The 25,862-nt window shown below is 39.6% G+C and overlaps 1 protein-coding gene and 1 long non-coding RNA gene across 7 annotated transcripts in view; one reads left to right on the top strand and one right to left on the bottom strand.

Moving 5' to 3' along the window:
* The window catches only part of ARHGAP21 (Rho GTPase activating protein 21), a 119,126-nt gene that overhangs the window by 81,884 nt on the left and 11,380 nt on the right, over positions 1-25,862 (top strand). For 4 of the 6 annotated variants that reach the window (XM_032101226.1, XM_032101216.1, XM_032101205.1 and 1 more), the window contains 9 exons: positions 1,910-1,939; positions 3,448-5,395; positions 21,697-21,855; positions 22,010-22,112; positions 22,200-22,236; positions 22,715-22,840; positions 23,591-23,875; positions 24,951-25,015; positions 25,097-25,245. In XM_032101226.1, coding sequence (XP_031957117.1) covers positions 1,910-1,939; positions 3,448-5,395; positions 21,697-21,855; positions 22,010-22,112; positions 22,200-22,236; positions 22,715-22,840; positions 23,591-23,875; positions 24,951-25,015; positions 25,097-25,245 — 2,902 coding nt within the window. The remainder of the gene's footprint in view (positions 1-1,909; positions 1,940-3,447; positions 5,396-21,696; positions 21,856-22,009; positions 22,113-22,199; positions 22,237-22,714; positions 22,841-23,590; positions 23,876-24,950; positions 25,016-25,096; positions 25,246-25,862) is intronic. The other 2 variants (XM_032101246.1, XM_032101235.1) reach the window with 2 other exon arrangements.
* On the bottom strand, positions 14,782-18,505 carry LOC116440433. The gene is made up of 3 exons (XR_004238585.1): positions 16,893-18,505; positions 16,525-16,636; positions 14,782-15,066 (listed from the first exon to the last, which is right to left on the bottom strand). It is a non-coding gene; the product is annotated as an uncharacterized LOC116440433 (long non-coding RNA).

Consider the following 25,862-nt stretch of genomic DNA (forward strand, 5'->3'; position numbering starts at 1 on the left):
CCGTTGTTTTGAGAAGGTGCAAAAGAGCTCATAAAACATCTAGACTAATTTTTTGATCATGTTGAGACTTCTGAATAACTGCTGAGTAACTAGTTCTTTAGAAATTGAAATAGGCTGGCTGGTGTCTGAATCAGGAGCATCACTAACCTGGATATTAAAAGAAAATTTTTGTTTTCTAAGTTGCAAGCCTTTTTTTCTTTGGTTGATTTGGCTTTTGTTTTTTTATAAACACTTAAAATTCAGCCATACCCTAATGACATTTTTATGAATGTATCCTGTTGCAATCACTTAGAGATTAAGGTAGCATTTTCACATGACTTATTGTCAGAGAAACTAAAGAGAGTAATAATCAAACTGTGTTTTATGTGGTTGCAAAATATGTTAAATGTCAAAGCAATGTATGAAGTAATAAATATATTGGTGTATTTCACATTTCTTAGTCTCTAAACCTTTTCTAAAAATCTCATCACTTTGTGCTTAAAGCAGTTAAAACATTTTGTAGTAAAAAGGCTGATAATGCATCCTTCAGCATGACATTATTTAGGACAGATCCATCTGTTTCTATGTTGCATTATTTCCTGTAGGCCCTTAATCAGAGTTATGGAACAAAGATATCAAATATTCTTTGTGGAACTATCACAGTCCTATCTGTAAATTTTCTCTCTCTTGGAAGTATGTTCCGCTTTGTTTCAGTGTTTTGGGTGAAGTGAGGTTGAAAAGAGAAACACACTTCCCAGTAACTGTCTTAACAGACCTGGCAGTCCATCTGTCTGGATATACCTGCAATCATGGAAACATACTTTTTTTTGGGAGGAGAAAACCTAGCTGATATCATTTTGGACCCTGTCTTCTGAAGGTGATATTTTAATACCTGTGATAAATTTTGTCAAGAGCTGAGAACTTACTTTTATACTCATCTGTTGTCTTCAGCTACAATCAGATCACATCAGCTTTGGAATTTAGCCTTTGTGCTGTCAAAGTCAATGAAGCATTGTTTGTCAGGGGAATGCTTTACAAAAATGTATATGGGGTGTATTTTCTGTTGGTGTGATGTGTGCATATCCCAGAGAAGTTGGAATATAAGCTGTTTTATCAGCTGTATAAATTGATAATTATTTTCTAATTAAGGGGCAGTATGTAATGGTTTTTGTTTGTCCTGCATGCCAGAAGGATCTCGCTCAATCTGTTTCTGGGTCTTCAGCATCTTTTCCAAATTTTATTTAATTCTTATAGTCCATCAAGATCTTAAATAGCCATTTATTTAAAGGTTTAGAAATACTTAGCTTTTTACGCTCCTTCCCCTCATTAAATGTGTCAGTGGGAAGCCTGTCCTGATTTTTACTATGAGTGAAGGAAAAAAATTACAAATCACATGAGGAGAGTGTTTCTGCAGCATCATTCCTCTAATTTCAGATGTACGGCGTGAAAGCAGCTGCAGTCAGCTGACAGTTCGTGGTCATGTTTGGATATATGTGAGGAAGGGGCGTGCTGTTTTAAATGCATAATAAAGCCGTTGTTTCGTCACCAGGAAGCAGGGATGGATGGTAGCAGCCCAGGGAAATGAGAGACAGTAATATTGCTGTAGTGGAAGGGAAATCTCATTGCACAGAGCCAGAGCTCTCTGCAGGCAGCTGTAGGGATGCACCAAGGCAAAATGGCACAAACATATTTTGCTTTCTGTAAAGGTACAGGATAAATGTAAGGACCAAATATAAGCCTGAGATGGACATGCTCACAAGGAGGCCGAAGTTATTTTTTATGCTCTACTGCCCTTTATGTCTGTTGGTACCTTCCAGTGAAATCAGTGTAGCTGTATTTTTAGCTTGCTGTAGTCAACATCAATATGACAAGATAATTCTGTCTTTACATCTGTAAGCAGTTTTTACTGTGTTTTCCTGTTTTCTGCCAGCTGCAGTTTACAAAGGATGTCACAGCACTGGTAAGAAACGTACAGTAGCCATTTCTCTGATGGTTTTATAAGGCATGTTTTTCTTAATGATTTGTGAGAAGCAAGAATATGAAACAGCAAGTTTGGAAATGAGCTAGATAGTCTGAGCTGAATTTTCTTCATAATGCTGATCTCTTGGTTTGTGGTTTGTGCCTGTGTTATTTGGTCTGTTTTCTCTCAATGTGCTTTAATATTTTGCACTTTGCTAATGCTCGGTATAACATTGCAGCAGTAAATGCCTCGCCCTCCTCTGTACTTTGCTCTGTATTAATTTTATGGCTGCACTTGGGCTTTTATAACTGTCTACTATTAAGACAGAGCACACTGATATACTGGAATTGAGCATGTTACGATTTGAACAAGAAATGTTGTGATATGATAGCACGCCTAAGTGTGTAAAAGCCCTGAGAAATTATTTTAATCTTCTGTTACATTGGCAGGCTCTGCATTGGCTCTTTATTTCATTATGGTCAAACTGAACAAAGTCATGCTAAAGTTTTTCAATAATAGAATATTGTTTAAGTATGCTGTGTGCTTCTCATTGATTTATTATTTTGAATGTTCTGTTAATTTCACACTGACAAATTCTGCTTTTCAGAAATGCTGTGGAAACATACTAAGTGTAGTATAACCATTTCTTTCTTAGGAGTCAGGTTCTTATGCATGAAGATGCAAAGTGCACTAAGGAAATTAGAGATTTCAGTTTGGGTTTCCATAGTGCATGGGCAGTGGTGGCTATGTATGAATTTTCATAGTATTTGTACCTCAAAGTTAAAAATGCTGAATATCATTAATGTTTTCTGCAGTAAAATTTGCGTACCATGTACTTGCTGTCTCCTGTAAAATATAAGGTGACTTACAGGGTGTTGGCTCACAACAATATGTTACTGCTTCAATTTATTCATTATATGTTTAGGAACAGTGGCTTTTATGTAGAAGACATCTTAGAGGAGTATGTGTATGTATATTTATATATCTGTACTTTTCATATGTACTGCATTAAGTGAACAGTTGTTTTACACCCTAAGTGAATAGAGAATTTTCTAGTGCTAGCTGAATCTATTATGCAGCGTTTTAACCTATTGATTGATGTGAAATTCCAGTTTCCAGCAATGGGAGGCTTAAACAAGAAGAATGTGTGAAGTATCATGTTAGAAAGCAAAATTAAGGGAGAGAAAAATACTGTGTTGTGTGCTCATGGATTTTGAAAAACCTGCCTCAGTGCCCTACTCGCAGTATTTCCTGGAACTGGTCATCAGTTCAGGTTTTTAATTGTTGAGGGAGGGAATGTATGTCATGATTTTGCTTGTTGTGTTTGTGCTCACTAAGGCAATGGAATGCTGTTTTTGTCTTCTTAACTAACATTTTGTCTAAGATTAGAGGGAGCGTGAATTTAGAACCTGTGTTCCCCTCCCTTGAAGCTTGTTCATGCAAATACTAGATGGTGAACTTTTCCATCTCCCTCACTGCTGAATACTCACTTACTCTTCTCTCCACAGGCATATTCCCAAGATGCCTACCTGAAAGGCAACGAAGCCTACAGTGGTAATGCCCACAACATACCTGAACCACCACCAATATGTTATCCACGCCTGACATCCACAGCCTCTGTTAAGGCACAAGCTGGAGACAAGCTACCTTCTGACTTCTCGCTGGGGAAAAAGCAAGTCAGTAGACCAGTCCGGGCATTGACACAGCCAGAGAGGGCCTACAGAATGGAAATACAAGTGCCTCCATCACCAACAGACATTGCAAAATCAAATACAGCCGTGTGTGTTTGCAATGAAACTGTAAGGACTGTTATTGTGCCTTCTGAGAAGGCTGTAGATTTGCCATCTTGCAGAAATAACCATGCTGGTCCATCTCACAGGACAGAGGAAGTAAGATATGGCTTGAAAGATCAAACCAGTCTAAAAGCACGGACCACATCACCACCATCTTTAGTGTCCACTGCCATTGTACTTCCCCAGACTCCAATAACAAGACCAGTTGATACAACTGGAACAGTAAGTAAAGCTTCAAATTATGTAGTATGTCCAGAAGGCATCCCAAGCACTAGACCTTCTACTCAAGCCACAGACTCACCCTCAGTCTCTACTAATCACTACAGTTCTCCAACCTCCCACCAGCATATAGACTGGAAGACCTACAAAACTTACAAGGAGTACATTGATAATAGGCGCATGCACATGTATGGCTCCAGAACAATACAGGAAAGGTTAGATAGCTTAAGGGCAGCTTCTCAGAACACAACTGAGTATAATCAGGTGGTGCCAAATCGCACTGCTTCTCAGGTACGGCGCAGGAGCACCTCTCACGACAGGGTTCCACAGTCTGTCCAGATCCGTCAGAGAAGTGTATCCCAGGAAAGGCTTGAAGATCCTGTGTTGAAAGAATGGCCACGAAGTGCTTCACAAGATACTTTAACTTCGCCTTCAGTCAATGCTAGAAATCACAGGGCTCAGTCATGGGATTATCTCAGCAAACAGGGTGAAGTGCTAGAAAATTTTCATTCTGAGAATATGATTGCAGATGCAAATGGAGATAGGAGAAAGACTTACAAATGGACAGGGTTTACCGAACAAGACGATCGGCGAGGTATTTATGACAGATCTAGACAACATGCATTTCATATGTCCCTTCGAGGCCAAAATTTTCCTATTGCTCCGAGTGCTTATATTTCAGACAGCAGGAGAACAGGTAGTAGAGCTTCTCTGCCTGGTTCTCACTTTCAGAAAGTTTCACCAGATATTAAAATGTTACAGCCTTCTCGTGATTTGCAAACTCCTGGGGGAGTTTCAAAATCTGCAGGTGTTTCACAAGAGAGGTTGTCTCTCACACCAGCCAGAAATTCTAAAAATAGCTCTCTGAAGAACTCAGCTCCCTATGCAGCAAAACCATCAATTCCCCTTAACCAGGGCCTGGATGCTATTGCCAGCAAAGACCAAAGAACAGTAAATCACTTGCATCAAAGCAGTCTGTTAAACCAACAGTCAAGGATCCGAGCCGAAGGTGCCCCAGATCACAAAACAGAAACTGGTAAAACCATCCAACCTTCCTGTCTGGCTCCAGCTTCTGCCAAACTTGTTCAGCCAACAAGTGAGTGTTCAACTACCTCTGACAATGTAGATGGTTCCATCAGACAAAAGATTCATGGTTTTGAAAGGGAAGATGTTCGTGAGTCTGAAAGTCTGCAAATGGATGTTCAGGGAAATGACAAAGACGCAGTGGTCATGCGGGACAAATCACCTTCTGGCCACCAAACTCCCCAGCCTTTGAGGCATCAGTCCTACATTCTTGCTGTAAATGATCAAGAGGCAGCCTCAGACACTACCTGTTGGTTACCTAATGATGCTCGGAGAGAAGTCCACATAAAAAGAATAGAGGAAAGGAAAGCATCAAGTTCCAGCCCACCTGGTGACTCTTTGGCTTCAATTCCTTTTATTGGTGAGTTAAATTATTTCAGTGTACGTCAAATGCTTTTCTCTCCTAAAGATAAAAACCACCATGTCAGGTAGCTGACTGCTATTACTGTAAACTCTGAGGCTGAGAGGCATGGGAGATTTTTCTCATGTAGAATAACTTTAGGTTGATAATGTAAAAATACTTTTCAGTGGAGAAAAAAAAAATGTTCTGTTTTGTTTGGGAGTCCTGGAGAATGAGTGTAAAAAAGCCTACAGTGATGTAGTATTTTTCTAGAGTTTTCCTTAACCCTCTGGAGAAGTCTGTGTTACATAACTCCATCTGGTTATCGCTCCACATAATGTTGTGATATTATGTATATGGACAACTAGCATTTGCAACACTTTTCAAATACTTTTACTTCTCTAGTATACAACATATTTGGAATCCAGTAAAGACAGAATATGGATGTAAATCCATGTAAGAGTGATATGTGGGGAAAAAAGAAGTTTTTCAGCTGAGTAGGTATGGCGAAAGCTTTCTGAGACAGATGGGGAATAGATGAAAGCTCTTTCAGGTGAAAGGATAGCAATAAAAAGAAATGGATTTGCAAGTAAAGATGCTTGTGTGGATATGAATGAAAAGGTTTGTGGAAGCAGAATCTGAGAAGGCAGAAAGATTTGTCTGTGTGCTGCAACACAAACAGGATTGGAATTACAGGGAGCTTATGGGAAGGGGGCTGAAGAGGAAAAGAACTAAAAGAATGATTGGAAATAGTAGAAAAAAAAGAATTTTGGATATGTGATGAATTAATGTCTTTTGATGAAGAGAGGGTTACAGTGGCAGAGCATTTCTGTTCTGTTCAAGTAGTCAGTGCATCTGTTGTTTTTGTCCTGTTGTTGTTGGGCTGGTTTTTCTTTTGTTGTGGCTGATTTAATCTTTTGTAGTCTGGATGTCTGTGGATCATTTTCCACAGGGGTTGATTAATACCTGACTCTGTGCTCTTGAATTTAGTGTAAGAAGTACTTAGAAAATACTGAATACTGAATTTTGATTCTCGAACTCATCTGTGTGAAAAACAACTCTTCTAAATGATCCATTTTTTTTTTACACATTAGGTTAAGGGAATTACAGATACAATGTCTTAGCGTAATTGTCTTCTGTTGTGAATCTGAAGCAGTGATTTTTTTTCCCCCAGCATTATCGATATTATCTGTTACTAGTTGAGAATGAATAACCAAAAAACAGTGAAGAGTCTTTGTGTTCATCAGAAAGTGGAAATCATACAAAAGATACAATAATTCTGTTCTTTTGACAGAATACTGGTAAGACATTAAAAAGTGCTTTCTTAGCTAGCAGATGCTGCTTATGTTGGGTTTTCCATTTTGAATGGAAGTTGTATAGATTTTTTTCATTCTTGTTATTACTGGATGCATCAGTACCCAGTGTAATTTTAGATTCTTCTTTAGAACCAGCCAATCTATCTTTAAGGATTAGCACAAGTTTGTAAGGCATGTAGCTGATCTTTGTGCAAGATTTTTCAATACTCTGCCTAAAATCAGTGTTGGGCTCTTGATTTAGTTATGTACCATGTTTGCTGAAAGTATTGTAATCCCATACAGTTTAAATGTCATGTTAAAGTCAGATCAAGATTGGTAAAGCCAAGCCCAACCTTTTCTACACCATCTCCTGTCTTGGTTTTGACAAAGATTTCCCATGAACTTTTATTTATGTGACTTGCTTCCATATTTTAGAGAAATGTGTTGATGAAAGTTCAAAGAAGCCTTAAACATATCAGCTGTACTGTATTTGGTAGCAGCTGAGCAGTTCAGAAGGAACAAAATTGTAACTCTCCGTTGCAGCCTCTTGGCATAACACCACATGGGACTGAATTCTTATAAGCCTCTTGGAATGGAAGCTCCTGAATGTTCCAGAAATGCTGAAAACTGGTGCTTCTAGAGCCTGGGCACTATCTGAGCCAGCATGGTCCTTGTGGCTGTCTTCCTAGCCAAAAATTCTTTTGCCAGTACAGGTGCTGTGGAAAATTTCCACACCAGCTCCAGCACCTTGAGAAGGAATTAACCCTCTCTGAATAGGAAGAACATGAAATGTTATGAAAGTGGACCACTTCTTAAGTTAGAATTTATATGCATATTCTAACTTTGCTTGTTCTGCTATCATTATGCCTAATTACAACTTCACTTGTTAAAAGCTGTACTTAATCAGGCGGATAAAACCCTGGATCTACTTTGAAATTCAGTTAAAGGCTTTTTAACTCTTCAGATGGAAAATCACTGGGAGTTTCGTGTTTTGGTTTAGGGTTTTCTTTTGGTTTTGTTTATTTTTTTTCTTCTCTTTGATGATGGAGAAGGATCTTTGAATGAAAACATACCTTGAAGTTGGCAATTGCTTTACTTCCCTTATGTTTATATCCATGCAATTGGGTTTTTTGCATTCTTAGGTTTTATTGGATAGAGCTAATTTAATAAATACACTTACTGAAGTAATTTGTACAGTAGATACTTGGAGTAGTGTAAAAATGTAAATTGGGAGGAGGGTACCAAACATCTTCCAAGGTTACATATTGTTGCCATTTAAAATAGGTGCAGTGTTAAAATATTTGTGCTGTGTCTATTTTTATCACCACTTTCTGCTTATTAAAAGTAGTAGATATGGCCAGGACTTTATTTTGGTAGAAATTCAGCCAGGAACAGTTGCCTTTTGCAGCAGTATTTTGTGACTAACCTGCTTCTGAGAATAGCACATCAGGATGATTTTACCTCTTGGTAAGTAGCACAGTGCCCTGCACCACCAGCAAAAATCCAAGCAGAGTTTCCATCGAGCTTCCTTACAGCAGATTGTTGCAGGGATCATGGTGGGTTACTGACTTTTGACTGCCTTTTGACACTAGTCTTTTCAGAAAGGCAGTTCAGAAGCAGGGAGATTTAAATTTTGGGTTTAATTTACTAATAGAAATTAGAGATCTGACCAGACCAAGCCTAGTAGGTAGCTGGAGTACCTTTTATGGGAGAGATGGATTTATTTGAAAAAATTAGGCAAGATACTGTGTGTTCAAACTCTTCTTCAGGTAAGCACATGGTCTTGGAGGATGATGAAAGCTGGCAGCTTTACAGATAAACATGCTGTGGTATTCCAGGCTTCACTACTTTCCATGTGCTACTAAATGCAGGATATTGTTGTTCTCAGAAAACTGCTATTTCTATTTCAGGTCCAAAGAAAAGCTGTATTCTTAAAATGCTCTTTATTGTTTCAAACTATACAAGTTAGTCTAGTGACAGCCTACTCTATTTACCCTGAAATGGTCTCACCTGTTCTCTACACTAATAATAATTTTCTCTATCAGTGACTATATTAGCAATTGTGGTGCTTAATATGCATTTTTCGGACTTGTAATTTTTCCATGATTTCTGTGCTAAAGAACAGCAAGTGATAGTTTTCTGACCTTCTGGGTAAATTTTGGATGAGTTAATGTTCACTGGAATGGAAATTAGAATGCTGATAAACATCCTGATAGAAATGGATGAGAAGTGGTGTCTCTCAGGGGTCCTTGCTGGGACCAGTGTTATTAAATATCTTCATTAATGATATGAACAGTGGAGTTGAGTGCACCTTGGCAGATTTGCAGATTACACCAAGCTTGAGAGGTGCTGTTGCCACACCTGAAGGATGGGATGTCATCTGGAGGGACCTGGACCACTTGAGAAGTGGGCACATGGGAATCTCACGTGGTTTAACAAGACCAAGTGCAAGATGCTCAGAGTCAAGGCACCCCCCGGTATCAACACAGGCTGGGGATGGACAGAGCAAGAGCAGCCCTGCCCAGAAGGGCTTGAGGGTGCTGATGGATGAGAAACTGGACATGACCCAGCCATGTGCACTCCCAGCCCAGAAAGCCAAATGTGTCCTGGGCTGCACTAAAAGCAGCGTGGGCAGCTGGTCAAGGGGGGGATTCTGTCCCTGCTCTGCTGAGACCCCACCTGCAGTGCTGCATCCAGCTCTGGGGTCCTCAGCAGGGAGGACATTGACCTGTAGGAGGAAGTCCAGAGGAGGGGCCACCAAGTTTATCAGAGGGATGGAGCACCTCTCCCATGAGGAAAGGCTAGGAAAATGAGGATTATTCAGCCTGGAGAAGAGAAGGCTTTGGGGTGACTTAATTGTGTCCTTCCACCTGAAAGGAGCCTACAAGAAAGATGGAGAGAAACTTTTTGCAAGAATGTGTAGGGACAGGACAAGGGACAATGGATTTAAACTGAAGTTTAGATCCGATATTAGTAGGAAGTGCTCTACTGTGAGGGTGGTGAAGCACTGGAACAGGTTGCCCGGAGAATTTGTGGGTGCCCTATTCCTGGAAGTATTTAAGGCCAGGTTGGGTGGGTCTCTGAGCAACCTGGTCTAGTGGAAGGTGTCCCTGCCCACAGCAGGGGGCTTGGGTCCCTTCCAACCCAAAGCATTTTACGTGTTTTGTAACTGTTGAGAAAATGTTCATTCAGAATATTGTTATTTTAATACATTTCGTAGACATAAACGTCTAGTATGCATGTCTGAGATTTGCAGCAAGGTTGAAAATATTTTTTTGCTTCTTACACTATTTACTATAGAGGTTAATCCAGCTCCCATACTGAGCTGAATGAGCTACCCACAGGAGTGAAATGGGGGCACTGCTTCAACACTTAACCTGATTGCAGCATGTCTAGCTGTCAGGCCAGCTAAGTGCTTTGGCCATCACTACTGGGTGAATGTTCTTTCCAACTTTGCAGTGGCCTGTCACATGAAAATTAGTTTTAAACGGATATGTTTTTAAAAAACTTAGCTTAAATATCATCTTGAAGTTCAAAATGATTTTAAAATTAAATCAAGTTCATAGCCATCCTGTTGTAGAGCTTTTTTCTTAGGCATGGAGTGGCATCACATAAGTACAAAGATTTTTCCTCAAAGGTGTGATCCCCTTTAGAAAATACTCAGTACATCCTTACCCTCGAAAAATTTTAGGTCACTTCATTCCACTAATAATTTGTGAACAACTGAGAGAAAATTAGACAGATAAAAATATCTGACCAGACTTTGATAACACCAGAATATTGTAAAAATTAGATGAGTGTTCTTCCTCTGACTGAAACTCATACCTTAGGAAAGGTATAAGAGCAGGACAAGGATATGTGATACTTAATGTTGGTACTTCCTATCCTCCGAACTATTTGCACTTTACAACATCTGTGAGCCAAATGGGATTTTAAGTGCACCATAAATTTCTCTATTCTCTTTCGTATTACAGTAAAATTTTGTCCAATACTCTGTATTGATTTAAATAAAGATTTGCCAGGAGTTTCACAGCTTAAACTGCATGGTATTTATTCCCTTAGTGTGTTTCTGTGTTTTTCTAAAACATGTCTCCTGCTAACTAAATTCACGGTGTGGGTTGAAAGGGTCCCTAAAGATGCTCCAGTTCCAACCCCCTGCCATCAGTGGGAACACCTTCCTCTAGGTTGCTCAGAGCCCCATTCAAACTGGCCTTGAACACTTCCAGGGATGGGGCATCCCCAGCTTCTCTGGGGAATCTGATGCAGTGCCTCACCACCTGTACAATAAATCTCTCTTCTGTTTCTACCCTTAGTGCAGGCAAACCACCACAGCAATTTCTGTGCTAGTAATCAGGCACACTTGACTGTTTACCTGGAGCTAAAAGCTGATCTTCATGCTAATTTTCAAAAACAAAAAGCTGGGGGGGGGGGGGGGGGAGGTGGAGGGTGGGTTGAATTTTGTGGTTGTTTTTTTGATTTGGTTTGTGGGTTTTTTGGTTTTGAGGGTTTTTTTTGGTATTACCTATTTTTCTGCAAATATGTCATAAATAAAAGTACTTGGGTATTTGTTGGTTAGCAGGTAGGGTAAACGTACCTACCTGGCTTCCAGTGAGTTCTGCTCAATCCTATTTTTAATTTTTATATTTTGTTACTATATATTGTTTTTAAAGTACATTAAGGAATCAGGAGTTGAAAGTTTGTAAACCACCTAGTAGTATTAAACTTTTCAGGTGACTTTATTATACATGTGATTGCATTCATATTCTCTAGTGCTGGAAGTAGGGGTGAATAGGGTTTACCTTATCAATCCCTACCTTTAAATCCTAGGTTATGTACGTAACTCCAAGTACTTTTTGGAAAGTCGAAAGACTTTACTGTCTTGTCTTAGGGGAGTATGTGCCGTACTTTCCCTATCCTCCCCCTACACCTTAGTGCCTCTCTGCGCAGGCTGCCGAGGCTCGGAAGATGACAGTGTGGATACACACATATTAAATGCAATTGAAACAAGAAAATAAATTGATATGCTTGCACAACACACTATGAAAAAGGTTACGATGATAGGAATAGACAAAGTTAGGGGAAAGAAGCAGAAATATTCTCATGCACAAAGGAAACATTTGAAAGAATGTACTCATTCTATTTTCTGCTTATGAGGAGAGAGGAGCATCAGGCAGAGAGAAATTCAAAACCTCAGACTTCTCCAGCAGAGACTGTGGTTCATCAACCCAAAATGTATGGATATCTTCAGGGCAAATGGTGCCTGAATACTGATGGTTGATATGATGTGTTTTAAGGAAAAACTGCTAGCAGTCAAGATGAAAATGAAAATTTTCAGCTATTGTGATAATTTTCTTTTCTACAAGTTACTGCCTAGCTATTCCACACTATGAAAATACAAATGTAATTGCAGTAGAGATTAGGGCTGACAGATGTTCATTTTTGAGGACTGTTTCTTCCATTATTATAGTGATAGCATTGGAACAGCTTTTAACATGTCATCAGTGTTTCTAAGATAAGCATCAGCCTTGTATTTTTTTTTCAGGGTTTTACAGTGTGGCCTGCCAAATCACTGTTGCTCCAGGCTGAACATTTCAGTGTTTCTTATCCAACAAACAATTTTTAAATCATTGTGGTATTCTGAAGTATAGCGGCCAAAATGCAAAATTACAAATTAGTGTTTTAAGTACAATTTAAATGCGTCAGTAACTCAAAAGTATTTTTTTAATTAAAACTTAAAATTGGGAGCAATGATTCATAGCATCTAGAAGAGTTTTAATTCAGTAGAAGCATCAGATTTGTTTGATAATGAGTAATATTTTCAAAGCATAAATCATCCTTAGTGTATCATTATAACTTCAAATAACAATTTCAGGTAATAAGGGAATGCTGTTGGGGTTCTTGGTAAAAAAATAGTATACTGAGAATTGTACATTTTTGTGTGATGGGTAATATGGCAAGCAGGAACCTTTAGAATTGCTTTGTGTAGAAAGATAGTTAAACTTTTGTTTGACACTGAAATAAACAATAGACTTTCATAGATACAGTTTTCACAATAGTTTCACATGAAGGATAACCTTGGGAAACCTTTTCTGTTTGTGTGTAACTCAGTCAGTATAACAAACATATTATTTACATGAGTGCATTAGCAGAGGACTGGATTTGATGATTCAGGGAAGCTTGTTCCAGTCCTGTGTTTCTGGGGCTTAGAGCAATCAATGTGTTCAGCCTGCAGACATGTTTCCGTTCTATTCTTTTGGCCACGTGAGGATAATTGCGTAAAGTAGATACATGAAGAAGTTCTTTGTAAAGACAGTTAGTGCTGCCAGTGCTGGAAGTACTTTAAAACTAGCAAAAAAATAGATTTTTAAAGATTCTTGTTTGAAGAAATGAGGTAACAGGTCATGAGGAATCCAGGCAATAGTGTTATCTTTTTTCCAAATCACGTGTTTTAGCCTTGGAGGTCTATACATAAGGGAGCTTTTACCCTTGCAGGCTGAAGTATAAGATGCAGCAGCTTGTACTGCAAGATTTAAAACAAGAAGTCATTGCTGTGGGGCATTTATTAGTCCTTTGTGCTATCTTGTATGATAACAGGGTTAATTCCATATAGTTTACTTTTGATTCAACAATTCGTTTTTGTTTATTGGTTATTTCTGACCTTCTCACTACTGGCGAAATCATATACAGGGTATTTTTATTTGATTGTCTTCTTGACAGGCTTTTGAGAAAAATGGCCTACATTAGTGTGTCTGTGTTTACCTTAATGGCAGCTTCTTCTGGGGTTTCATGGACATAGACTTTTTTTTTTTCCTTCCTTGCCTGTATGTGGATGAGGATCCTTTTCCTAACCTGTGTTATCTTGTCCATTGTAGCGGGTTGAGTTCGAAACCGGGCAGAAACACCAATTAAATGTAGTGGTTTTGGTTCAAAATATTCATTACTTACTTATTTTCCTTCTGTGAGATAAGAATTAGGAGAAAAAGCAAAGCAGGCACAAACCTTAAACAGTTGCAGTACAATGAAAAGAGTTTTATTACTAATAGAATTAAAAGTAAAGAGAAAATAACAAAACAAAATTAAAGCAAATGCCCCCCCCCCAGCACTTCTCTCCTTTTACCCAGCTCACACAAGGGATAACAGAACATGGGATGTTAGTCAGTGTTCCAGTTCTTGAAAAGTCTCTCTCTTATGCTTAAGGAAAAAAGGGTTTTCCTTCAGTTGCACGTGGTTCCCAAACTGCCACCAACAGCAGACCCGCTCGGAAACAATCAATCTGCTGTGTGTAGAACATCTCTCCCATGAAAAATCTCACAGTTCCTTCACACTACAAAACATGGGCCATCACATGGGGTTATTAATCTTTTTAAGGATAAGTTATTTTAGCCTGCACACAAAGGCTTTTCTTCGCCACAAGTCTCTAACAGCCTCTTACTACTTCTATATAGCCTAGCATAGGCATTCTTCACAATCTTCACAGGCACACAAAGATACTCCATCCCCCCATGTTCTTCAAATGGATTAAAGAGACAAACAGTTTGTGGTATTACAGTTTCTTACCATGGCATGCAAGAAGGTTTTTTTAAGCTACGCGCCAGAATCGCGGCACCGCCCTCTTTTCTCCCGTCGCCATGCTCAGCTCCGTCCCACGGGACTCACTTCTCTTTCTCCCTGACTCTGAAGCCGCCATGTTGAAGGGTGTTCTTGTTCAGGCTTTACGGTGGGGAAAGCCTCGCTCCCTCTGTGCTGCTGGCTGCATGGTGTCTTCTTCAGTTCAGCACGAAGTGTGCTGGCTGCAGACAGGAGGCTCTGCCGGCTCCCGTTGACTCCGCCGGCTCCGCATGGAGAGGAGAGGGAACCGCCTGTCCCCAGGAGCCGCGCTGGATGGGTTTAGCTGTGAGCAGTCCATGGCTGGTTTGAGCTGTGAGCAGTCCATGGCTGGTTTGAGCTGCCTGCGGCTCCGGGACAGTCCCCCCAGTGACCCAGGGTCCGTGCCGCAGCGTTGGGAAAGGGGGAAAAGGGCAGTGGCCCCGGCCCGGCCCAGCGAGGCCGGGAGGCTCGGAGCCCCCCCCACCTTCCAACAGGCGAGCTCCGACAAAAGGGGAAGTCCCGCCTTTCTGTGCGGTTTAAATATGTAAATTGTGAGAAGCGTAATTGGTCTTAAAGACTGTCCATCAACTCAGAGTCAACCCAATACATCCATGCTCTCTCCTTCTTTTCTGCAATCTTCTCACTGGTGCCACTTCCCTGCTGTGCTCTGCCTTGTTCCGCTTGTGCCTCAGCAGCCTTTTCTCGACCCTTTGTGTCCCGCCTGCTGCTGAGTTCAAGGAAGGGACATCCGGTCCATGTGGCTGTACTTTAAGAGAAGTGCTTCCTATAGCAAGCTGGAGCAAATCTAACCTGAGAGGCACAGAGGGTGTATTAGACATAGGGCAAGATTTTAAAGGAAGAATACTTCAGAGCAAGGCATTGTTGTACATCATGACAGTGCAGAGCCTGTTGTGGTGTCGTGTACTGTGGAGTACTTGGATAGGCCAAGGATGTGGAGTGCAAAACAGTTGTTGGCAAAGGGCTGAAATCAGTAAGGCAGTGCCTCTAAAGCCAATGCTGCAGGGTCACTGGCACATCCTGTCAGTCCTTTCATAAAGAGAGGATTATGGCTTTTTTTAATTCTACTAATGAGTACTTGATAGTTTGTTCTTTCTTTTCTTACATAAGCAAATTAATTTGACATGTAAGATTCATTCTTAAATTGCATCCCAAAGCCATAGCCTGTTGTTTGAGCTATTGAAGAAATAGAGAGGCAATTGTTAAAATACTTACTGTAATGGCTGTCAGGTAGATGCCATCTGAGTCTGTAAGGAACCTTGACATCTGTGCCTCAGTTGAATGAAAATAATGTTTGTAATGACTCATTTAGCCCTGTGCTTTACACACAGCAGCATAAGCTACCTCTCTGTAGCCTTCTGCAGAAGGCTGGCCTTTTTACAATCGATCGCTGTTACATTTACACAAGATCTGAGTAACCAAAATTGCATTAAATACTACAGGAGCATCTATAAACAAATACCTAATCCAAGAGTTTGGTGTGGTTGTCAGAAAGCCAATAACATTAAAATACAGTTATCTCCTTCAATGTGTGCAGTTTGGGAAATTGTATGTCGGACAACTTTTTTGTTCCTGGGTGTGCATCCTGTCTCAGCATTCTTCATGTGAAACGTAAAGCTGTTTTTAAGTGTCTATTACTACACAGCTGTTACATTTTATGATCTGAATCTTTATTTGATAAAATACATACTTGTTGAATTAAGCTTTGTGGCCACATATTCATGTCGTTTGTTTAAACTAAGATGCCCAGTTAGTGTTACAAATGGTAATGTGGTCTGCAATACATTTACTAAATAACACAGTTCCTTCTTACAGTCTTTTGAGGTGTTGAAACATTGCTTGCATGATTGCCGTGCCTGAAGAATAAATGTGAAGGATGACTTTAGCCTTGGGAAGCTAGTTTTTTCCAGTAATTTTTTATTACCAGTGAAGAAAAGCTTTGGCAAACTGAATCCGTATGGATTGGAGGAGAAATCACCTTTCTCTGTTAATAATCCCTATTAAAGCATCCCTGATGGTGTCTGTGCGAAAGTCTGTCTGTGAAATTTTTTCCCATGTGTGTATGATTCAGTTAACTACACAATTTCCTTAAATACCTCTCTCCCTTGCTTCCCCACCACCCCCCAAAAAAAAGAAACCACACAACAGCCAAAACTCAACAACAAACACAAAGAAACAAAACCCACAATCATTACCAATTTGGATAAAGAAGGTATTCTTAAGACAGCTCCAGTACAGCTCAGCCCATACCTGTCCATGCAACCCAGGGAAATGCATGTGAAGGTGCTGACAGAGTTGGCTGGTGTCATTGCAGAGATACTATCTTTGAAGGATTATGAGGACTGGAAGAGGTCCCTGTTAACTGGAAAAAGCAAATGGTACACCCATCTTGAAAAATGATGAGAAGGACAATTCAGGGAAGACAGTCAATTGACCTTATCTCAGTCCTTAGGAAAATCATGGAGTTGGTCCTCTTGGAACTAGTTTCTGGGCAAAGGAAGGAGAAGATGATTTGGAATAGCATGGATTTACCAACTGTTTGACTAATGGGATTGCCTTCTGTAATGAGAGATGAGTAGATCTGTGAATGAGAGGAAAAACACAAGGTGGTCACCAACCTTGACTTCAGCAAGGGTTTTGAGCTCTTCAGTGATACCATCCTTATGCCGTAGTCTAGATCCTTGTGCCGTACAGTCCAGCTGTACTGCTGGATACATAGAAAAACTGAATTATCAGATCTCAGGGATACTGCTTAAGTGTTCATATTCTGTCTGAAGGCTGGTTACAAGTGGCATTCTTCAGGGTCCATCTTGTTTAAACAACTTTCATGACCTAGAGAGGAGACAGGATATTCTTATTAAGTTTGGCAACACTGTCCTGGTCTGTACCAATAAGAAAGAACATAGCCAGGATATTGAGGGACATCTTCCCCTCTATTTGGCAGTTCTTGGATAAGAGCCCTCACAACATGGTCTGAATTCATCACTAGCCCTGCTTTGTGGAGAATGTGAGCCTAAGAGACCTTCCAGGGTTTGCTTCCACCTGAATAATTCTGTGATTCATTTAAATTACATTTGAGGTTCTCAAAATATGCCCCCTTTCGTGTTCAGGTTGTTACTTTTAAACCTTAATGTTTAAGGGACTGTTCAGGAGATGGAATAAACAAACACATGAAATGTTATATTAATCATGATAAAATTGTATTGTAGCAGCTTAATAGGTTATTACATGGATCTGTGCTTTTTTTCAGTGATTTTGTGCCTGTTTCTTTGAATATCTGATTAATTGGTTAATACTTGTTCCTTAGTTCCTCATTCATGTAGTGGGGATAGAATGTCCTCTTTGTTATGCTTTCTCATCCTTGAAATGCTCAGTTTTGCCTCTGGTTCTGCCTCTGAGCCCATTCTGTGTAAATCTGTGTCTTTGCAGAATCAGTTAGGTTTTTTTCAGCTCACCTACATTGTGTACAGATGCTCCCTATCTTTGTAGGTCCCCAGTTTCCAGCTGCATGGCAATACAAGTGTACTTTGATACACGAATTCCTCTCTGCCTTAGCTAGAGGATCAGTTAGTTGTGGTTGGAGCTGTGTTGCCTATTTATTACAAGTTTTTGGTGTCTTACCCCCATAAATGTTTTTGCATTGAAGGGATCTTCCGGAAAATCATTAATTGAACTGTTCACCAGTTGCACTCTCATGTGCAAACAGAGGTGACAAGTGGCATCCGCCCCCTTGGCCACAGATGCTCTGTCACTGTGTTGGCTTGTTCTGATGGCCGGTCTGTGTGTCATTTCATAGACAATAATGCAGAACAGATTGTGTTTGAAAAGTGTAACATGAAGTACTGCGGGAATCACAGAATCATAGGGACCCATCAGGATCATTGAGTCTGACTCCTGGTCTTGTGCAGGACACCCCAAGAATCACACCATGTGCCCAGGAGCATTGTCCAAACTCTTCCTGAAGTTGGTCAGGCTTGGTGCTGCAGCCACTTCCCTGGGGAGCTGTTCAGTGCCCATCCACTCTCTGGGTGAAAAACCTTTTCCAGATATCCCACCTAAACCTCTCCTAACTCACCTTAGTGCCATTTCCTTGAGTCCTGTCACTGGTCACAAGACTAAAGGGATCAGTGTCTGCCCCTCCTTTTCTCCTTGTGAGGATGTTGAAGGTCACAATGAGATCTCCCCTCAGCCTCCTCTTCTCCAGGCTGAACAGACCAAGTGACCTAATACAGCTTCTCCTCCCTTCACCATCCTTGTGGCCCTCCTTTGGACACTCTCTAATAGTTTAATATCTTTCTTACATTGTCGCACCCGGAATTGCCCCCAGCACTCGAGGTGAGGCTGCCCCAGTGCAGAGCAGAGCAGGACAATCCCTCCCTTGCCCGGCTGGTGATGCTGTGCCTGATGCACCCCAGGACACGCTTGGCCCTCCTGGCTGCCAGGGCACTGCTGGCCCATGTTCAACTTGCCATGGACCAGGACCCCCAGGTCCCTTTCCCTGTCACTGCTCTCCAGCCTCTCATTTCCCAGACTGTGCACACAACCAGGGTTGCCCTATCCCAGCTACAGAGTTTGGCACTTGCCCTTCTCAAACTTCATATGGTTGTGCAGCCCTGTAACTTGTCGAGGGCCTCTCTGCCCTTGAAGGAGTTGAAAACTCCTTCCAGTTTAATACTGTCAGCAAACTTACATGGTATTCTTTAGAGTCCTGTGTCTGAGTCATTAAAATGAAGATGTGGATGAGAACTGGGCTGAGGATGGAGCCCTGTGGAACCCCAGTAGTAACAGGTCACCAGCCTGATGTCACCCCATTCAGTGTAACTCTTAGTGCCTGACCCCTGATCAGTTGCTCACCCATCATGTAACAGGGTTATCCAGCTGTGAGCTGGATGCTTTGTCCAGAAGGACACTGTGAGACACGGTATCAAAAACTTTGCTGAAGTCCAAAAAGGTTACATCCTAGGCTTTCCTAGATCAGCTCGGTGGGTTACTCTCTCATAGAAGGAAATTGGGTTTGACAAGCAGGACTTTCCCTCCTGAAGCCATGCTGGCTCTGACCAATGACTGCATTGTCCTCCAGGTGTTTTTCAGTACCACCCAGAGTAATCTTTTCCATGGAGCCTTTGACCTTTTTGTTGCAAATATTTAAAGACACATCAGTAATCTGAGGTAGGAAACTGAGAGAGAGTTCTTTTGTGTGGTTTTTCTTCTGGCTTGTTTGTTCTGTGCGCTTCACTGCTTCTTGGACACAGTCATTTTCATTGATTGGTGAGCTGAACACATCCATTCATATGCTGTGCGAGGAGTTTTGGGGTTCAAATACGTCAGTTGAGGAAACTGAAAAGGTAGATAAATATTGCAAGCACTTGAAAGAAAGATCAACATACAAGGAATATATGTAGTTGTTTGGGTTTTGTTTCTTATTGGACAGCAGCAGTGGTATTTGCTAATGCATTAAATTAATAGGCAGAAACTCATATGGTATACGTCAAGATTTGCTCTATAATCACTTTATATTACATAAAAGCTTGCTATGAGCTGACCTTCAGTCCCTTCAGGGATTGAATAGTTATTCCCCTCCTGTACCAATGTAATTTGCAGTTCCTCTAAAGTTTGCATATTTCTAAAACAACTTTAATTTTGATACAACTGGGAATTAGATCCACTGTGAAGTAATAATGATTTGAATAATTTTTGTTGCTTTCAGGGACTTACAAACTATTCTTCCTCATCTGAATTCTTGGATTTAAGTGTTGTGGGAAATGATGTAGTGTTGCCAAACACGTTTGTATTCACAGCTTGCAGAGATTTATTTCAAATTCTAGTGTTTTTATAACTTTTGGGAGTAGAGACTATGACATTTGAGATATGTCTGTTAACATAAATAACTTACACCTGAGCACTTTCAGTCTGTGTGCTGTAAGTCAATCAATTGTGCAGTGAGTGATTATATTCTTCAGTCAACATTAGCTTCAGGGAGCTCAGGAGACAAAAAAGGCAATAGGAAATTGTGCTGTTGTAGGTTAGAAATGGAAGTGTAGCTGAGGTTCTTCCTGTGTGCTAGTTGCTGTAGTGAAGTCATCTGTAAATGATGTTAATTTATCACTTTGGATGCAAGTAAAACATGGAAATTTTTTAATTGTAATGTCATGGTTTGGTGTAAATTCTTTCGCATTTCCTTTTTATTAATGTTTCTAGTTTGCAGCTGGGTTTTTTGGGATATGCTTTTTTAACTTCAAAAGTTACCATATTTTTCACTCCAGACAATTTAGAGGCATGTTATTTCTAAACCGTCCTGTACTTTGTTTATTGCCTTGTTCTAAATGTACATTGCCAAATTTTGATGGTACAAGTGCTGCCTTAACAGAACTGTTAGTGACTGTTGGAGCAGCACAATGCAGCACACGCAGTTGTGTTCGCACAAAGCAAAGAATAAACCTCTGTCTGTGAGTGTTCATTGATTTCAATAGGCTTTTCAGTAGCTCTGCATATTACAATTCTTAGCACCTAGAGTACATTCATATTCATTACGGCAGTACAGTTCAGCCCCTGCTCGTGACTTGATTTTTTTTCTTTTCCATCCCCTCCTCTACCAGAGCATGAAGTAGAATGATTTTTCTACTAGTAATGTGCTCTAGAAGATGTTATGGCTTTTTTCTCAAAATGATGGAAAATGCATCTTTTGGCTTCTTCCATCTTGTAAGAAACATGTTAAATACTAGAATGTTTAAAGCTTTTTGGAATCTTTCATGATGACTCTTGTGGCTATTGAGACTGAGAGGTGCTGGGCATGTATGGCATGCAATCGTTTCTATGAACAATTAGTGGAAGAACTGATTGGTATGTAGTAGTCCCATCTTTTAAAAGTCTGGGTACTTGCTGCTTTATTTGAATGTATGGAGGATGGGGGGATTGGTTCTTTGAATGCTAGATAGCTGTTTAAAATGCTTTTTTTTATTTGCTTGTAACTTGCCTCTTTTACTTGAACACTCCTTTAAACCAAATGGCTTTTGATAGTCTGCCTGTATTTTATTGTAGTTATCTGTCTCTTGAGTTCAGGCTTACTGATATAATTTATAAGTGTGTGTTTTACTTATGCATATAAACAAAAAGACTCTACTTGCAAATAATATTGAGAGATTACCAAATAATTCCAGTTTTTCAAACACAGCAAAATCGATGATGTTCTTTGCCTTTATCCCTAATGTACAATTAACATCCCTAAGAAATGAAACAGAGGTTTCTCTTCATGAAAAAAAGTACATGTGACAGTGTGAATTAATTGGACACTTCTGTTTGTTAGAATGACTTCATGTTTAAGATATCTGATATCCCAGTAGCGAGAATGTTCAGACAGCTATTTGGTTTGAGCATTTGATTAATGCATTTAATATGTTAATATATAACATATTACCTTTGTAGATGAACCGACTAGTCCTAGTATTGACCATGATATTGCACACATTCCTGCTTCTGCTGTTATTTCTGCATCTGCTTCTCAAGCACCAGCTATAACAACTGTTCCTCCCAGTCCTACATCTCCAATCCCTTTAATTCGGCGACAACTTTCACATGATCATGGTGAGCGTTGATTTCATTCTTCTTCTCTTGCAACCTTTTTCCTTTCACACTCTGGAGATCAGAAGTGAAATTTGTAAACTCTTTATTGCTTGAAATAAATTGCAAAAATGTGATTCAGGTTCCTGCATACTCAAAAATCTCTATTTGTTTGTAGAATCCATCCGGCCTAGTGTCCTGGATAGCCAGCCTGCTGCAAAAACGGAGAGATCCAAGTCGTATGATGAAGGACTGGACGACTACAGAGAAGAGGGAAAATCGTGAGTTCATGAAAAAATCAATGAATTTGGACATCTGTTTTTAAAGTGTCTAAAATCTCATTTTAACATTTGTTTTTCTTCCAACAGATCCATCAAACATGTGTCTAGTTTAAAAGGGATTAAGGTAGGTAAATATATATATAGCAACTCCTAAATATTACCCATACTGCTGTGACAAATTGTTTGAATTATGCAAGTCTGTTATACAAAGTGATGTGCTGAACAGACAGGAAGTTCATTGGAATTGCTACTGATCAGATTGCTGATGTATACATCATATAGGTAAACATGGTCTCTTTTTTCCTGGACTCATCACATGGTCCTTGATTTTAATTTTCCTTAGTCTCTGTAAACAAAGCATATTAAATGTGGTGGCCTTTTGTGAAAACTCATTAATGAAAGTCTAAAGCTCCTGAAGTTTCTCCAAGTATTCTTGACATGTGGAAGGTCACTATTGTTGTGTGTAAACTTTAGAAATTATATTTTCCCAGGGGCATATTCTTGGGGACATTTTTAAAGGGAGAAACATTTTGAACAGAGGAACTGTAGACAAATGTGTCTAGAATTACACTGTGGGGTTCTTTCTGTGATGTCTTCTCTAGGTCCCAGACAGCCAGAAATCTTCAGAAGACTCTGGCTCCCGAAAAGATTCTTCTTCAGAGGTGTTTGCTGATGCCTCCAAAGAAGGATGGCTCCATTTTCGTCAGCTTTTTACAGACAAAGGAAAGGTACCTGTCATGTTTGGGTTTTTAACTTAGGACAAACACTAAGCTGGTGACAAACTAAGATAAGAAACTTGAATCCTTCTTGGTTGGGTTTTTTTATTTTTTTGGATGGGATAAGATCATCAATAAGACTGACAAAAGTTCAGACCTGTTAAAAATTGACTTCAGTCAATTCCTCAGCCTCTTCTACAGACTGCTTTCCAAACGGTTTTAATTTTACATTTCAGAGGATCTGTTGAAGTAAACTAATTTCTAATGACTAATTAAATAATAAGAATCAGTCCCTTGGTGGGTGTAGTTGTATTTTTTTCCTCTTTCCTAATAATGAAAAAAGTTGTAATTTTTGTGAGTGTTGTGGAGTTGAGTTCAAATTAACCTTCTGCACAAATACAGACTAACACTTAAAGAAAACTGGGAGTCTGGAATTGGCAGTGGTGTGAAAATGCCATTCTGACTTGAAGGCAGTTTAAAAGGCATGGGCAAGAGTTCCCTAAATACCAGACCAGAATTTGTTGCATTCTGTTTCCTACTACTGTCATATGTGAACTCACACTCAGTGGGTGGTCTGGGAGAGCAGGTTGTCAAGCAATTCACTCCTCTAATGGAGAGCAATTAGTGAATCCCACCTTGTGTAGTCTTTCTGCCAGCCAGGTGGGTAGACCTTCTTTGTGAAACTTCTGGAGGTAGTTATGTAATCCAGAATGGTGCACTGTAACACGTAAGCAAACTGACACTTTGGTTGCTGTTTTTCAGCGAGTTAGTGGGAGCATTCGGCCGTGGAAGCAATTGTATGTTGTTCTTCGAGGTCATTCACTTTACTTGTACAAGGATAAAAAGGAACAAGTGACCCTCTCTGAGGAAGAACAACCTATAAGCATCAATGCTTGCTTAATAGACATCTCATACTGTGAAACCAAGAGGAAAAATGTATTTAGACTCACCACATCAGACCGCGAGTATCTGTTTCAAGCTGAGGACAGAGATAATATGTTAGCATGGATTAAAGCAATACAGGACAACAGCAACTTAAATGATGAGGTAATTCTATAATATATGAAACAGAAGTCATAGTTCTTTCATTTTAATTCTACATGTATTGTGTTTTTGTGTAATTAATACTTGAGCAGAAGAATTAATTTTTCGTTAAGCAGTTGACCAAAATGTGTACAGGAACATAAAAGAAAATGAAGTGAAAGGGAAGGTAACTGAGTAAATGAATAGAGTTTAAAAAAAGGTCAACATAGTCATAATTAGAACATAGAATTTTGAAAGGAATTAGCTAATGCTGTTGCTGATTTGACTAAAGATACACTTTATAGTAAACTGATCTGCCAAAAATACCTCATCTTTTTTAAAAGAAAATTGCATGTTTAGGACCAGTGGGGTCTCTCTTCAGGCTTGCATTGCAAAGTGGTGTGTGCAGTAGTACAGTGTGAAGAGTTTCTCAGCAGTTAAAAAGTGAAACTTTGGAGGATGCCTGTTTCTCTGATTAAATGCTGATGTTTCTATGAATTAAGTTAATGCTCATTGCCAAAGGCAAACATCTCTTGTTGTACATAAGGTATCAATATCTGTCCCAATATTGTCCATGGTGCATTTTCATTGCACTGAGGAGCAACAGAGGAATATATTCATGTCTGTGGTCATGCACATCTGCTAAGATTCAAAATAATTATCCAAAGTATTACAAAGATAGGTAAAAAAGCAGATTTGAATTCATGTCTTTTCAGCTGTATTTGTAGTAGCAATTAGTTTTCTAAGTACTGTGTGCACATAGGATTGTATTTTTCAAAGTAGTAATATGTGTTTACTTGCATTTTTTCTGTTTAAACTTACTTTCAGTTTAAAAAGATTTAATCAGATTGTACTGCTTTGAAAAAAAACCTGTATAAATAGCAGTACTTTTGTAATTACTCACTTCTGTTTTCCTTGTGGTTTTAAATGTTTTGTCTTTACTGTTCTCAAGAACTGTCTGTTAGGATGTTTGGTTTGGTTGAGGGTTTGGGTTTTTTTAAAGTGGACTGAAATGCTGAATTCAGTATTTATTTGGTGATCAGAAGAGTTGATCATATTCTGAAACGAAATATAAAGTGTTTCTCAATTTGTTTTATAGGATACGGGTGTTACTAGTAGAGATCTGATTAGTCGAAGGATTAAAGAGTACAGTACAATGATGAGGTAGGTGGATTGTATGTTGCCAGTAGTTTTTGTAGGGTTCTTATTTAGCTTCTTTTAACTGAAATAATCTCTCTTGTTCAGCTCTTCAAGCAGCAAAACAGAGCCATCTCCCAAAACACCTCGCCAGAGTCTAAGTATCAGACAGACTCTGCTTGGAACTAAAGCAGAACAAAGGACTCAGAGTCCACATTCTCCTAAGGATGAGACTGAAAGGAAGCTTCTCACTAAAGGTCTGTATGTTTTGTGTATTTCTAGTTCCCTTCTGCCCCAGTGCAAGGCTGTCGAGGTGCCCTTCTCAGGTATTTTTTAGTTCATGAATACATAGATGCAAACCAAGTATTAGCCAGGGCTTTTTAAGCTGCAGCTCTGCTCACTCTAGTCACTAGGAACTACTTCATCTCAGGTCCCTGAAGCGTTTCATTTAAGATCCCTCTCAAGAGGGTTTTGTGGCTTTTTTTCCCCAACAGCTCAATGTAGTGCTAACAGTAGTAAAATACAGGTTTTAGGCTTCTTGTGAGCAAAATTTTGCCAAGCTTTGGAAATAATTTTGTGTGTAATACATACAAGTCAGTCTCCAGCTGACTTGGAAGTGATAAGGTAAATTTTTCCATTAAAGTACTTCAAAAGTACAGAAGAACAGCTCTTTTTGTCTTAATTTTTAAAACACTGGAGTGAACCTGTATTATTTTTTCTGAAATAAAATTAATGCCTCCTGAGTTCTAAAAAAGTCTGATGAGCTGGCAAACTTGAATCAGTATCTGAACTCCATCAAATAATGTCACAAGCTGCTCTTTTTTACTCTCTTTTTCTTTTTTTTTCTTTTTTTTTTTTCATGTAGTGTGTAAAC

The sequence above is a fragment of the Corvus moneduloides genome, chromosome 1 (genome assembly GCF_009650955.1).
Source record: "Corvus moneduloides isolate bCorMon1 chromosome 1, bCorMon1.pri, whole genome shotgun sequence".
Lineage (NCBI taxonomy): Eukaryota > Metazoa > Chordata > Aves > Passeriformes > Corvidae > Corvus > Corvus moneduloides.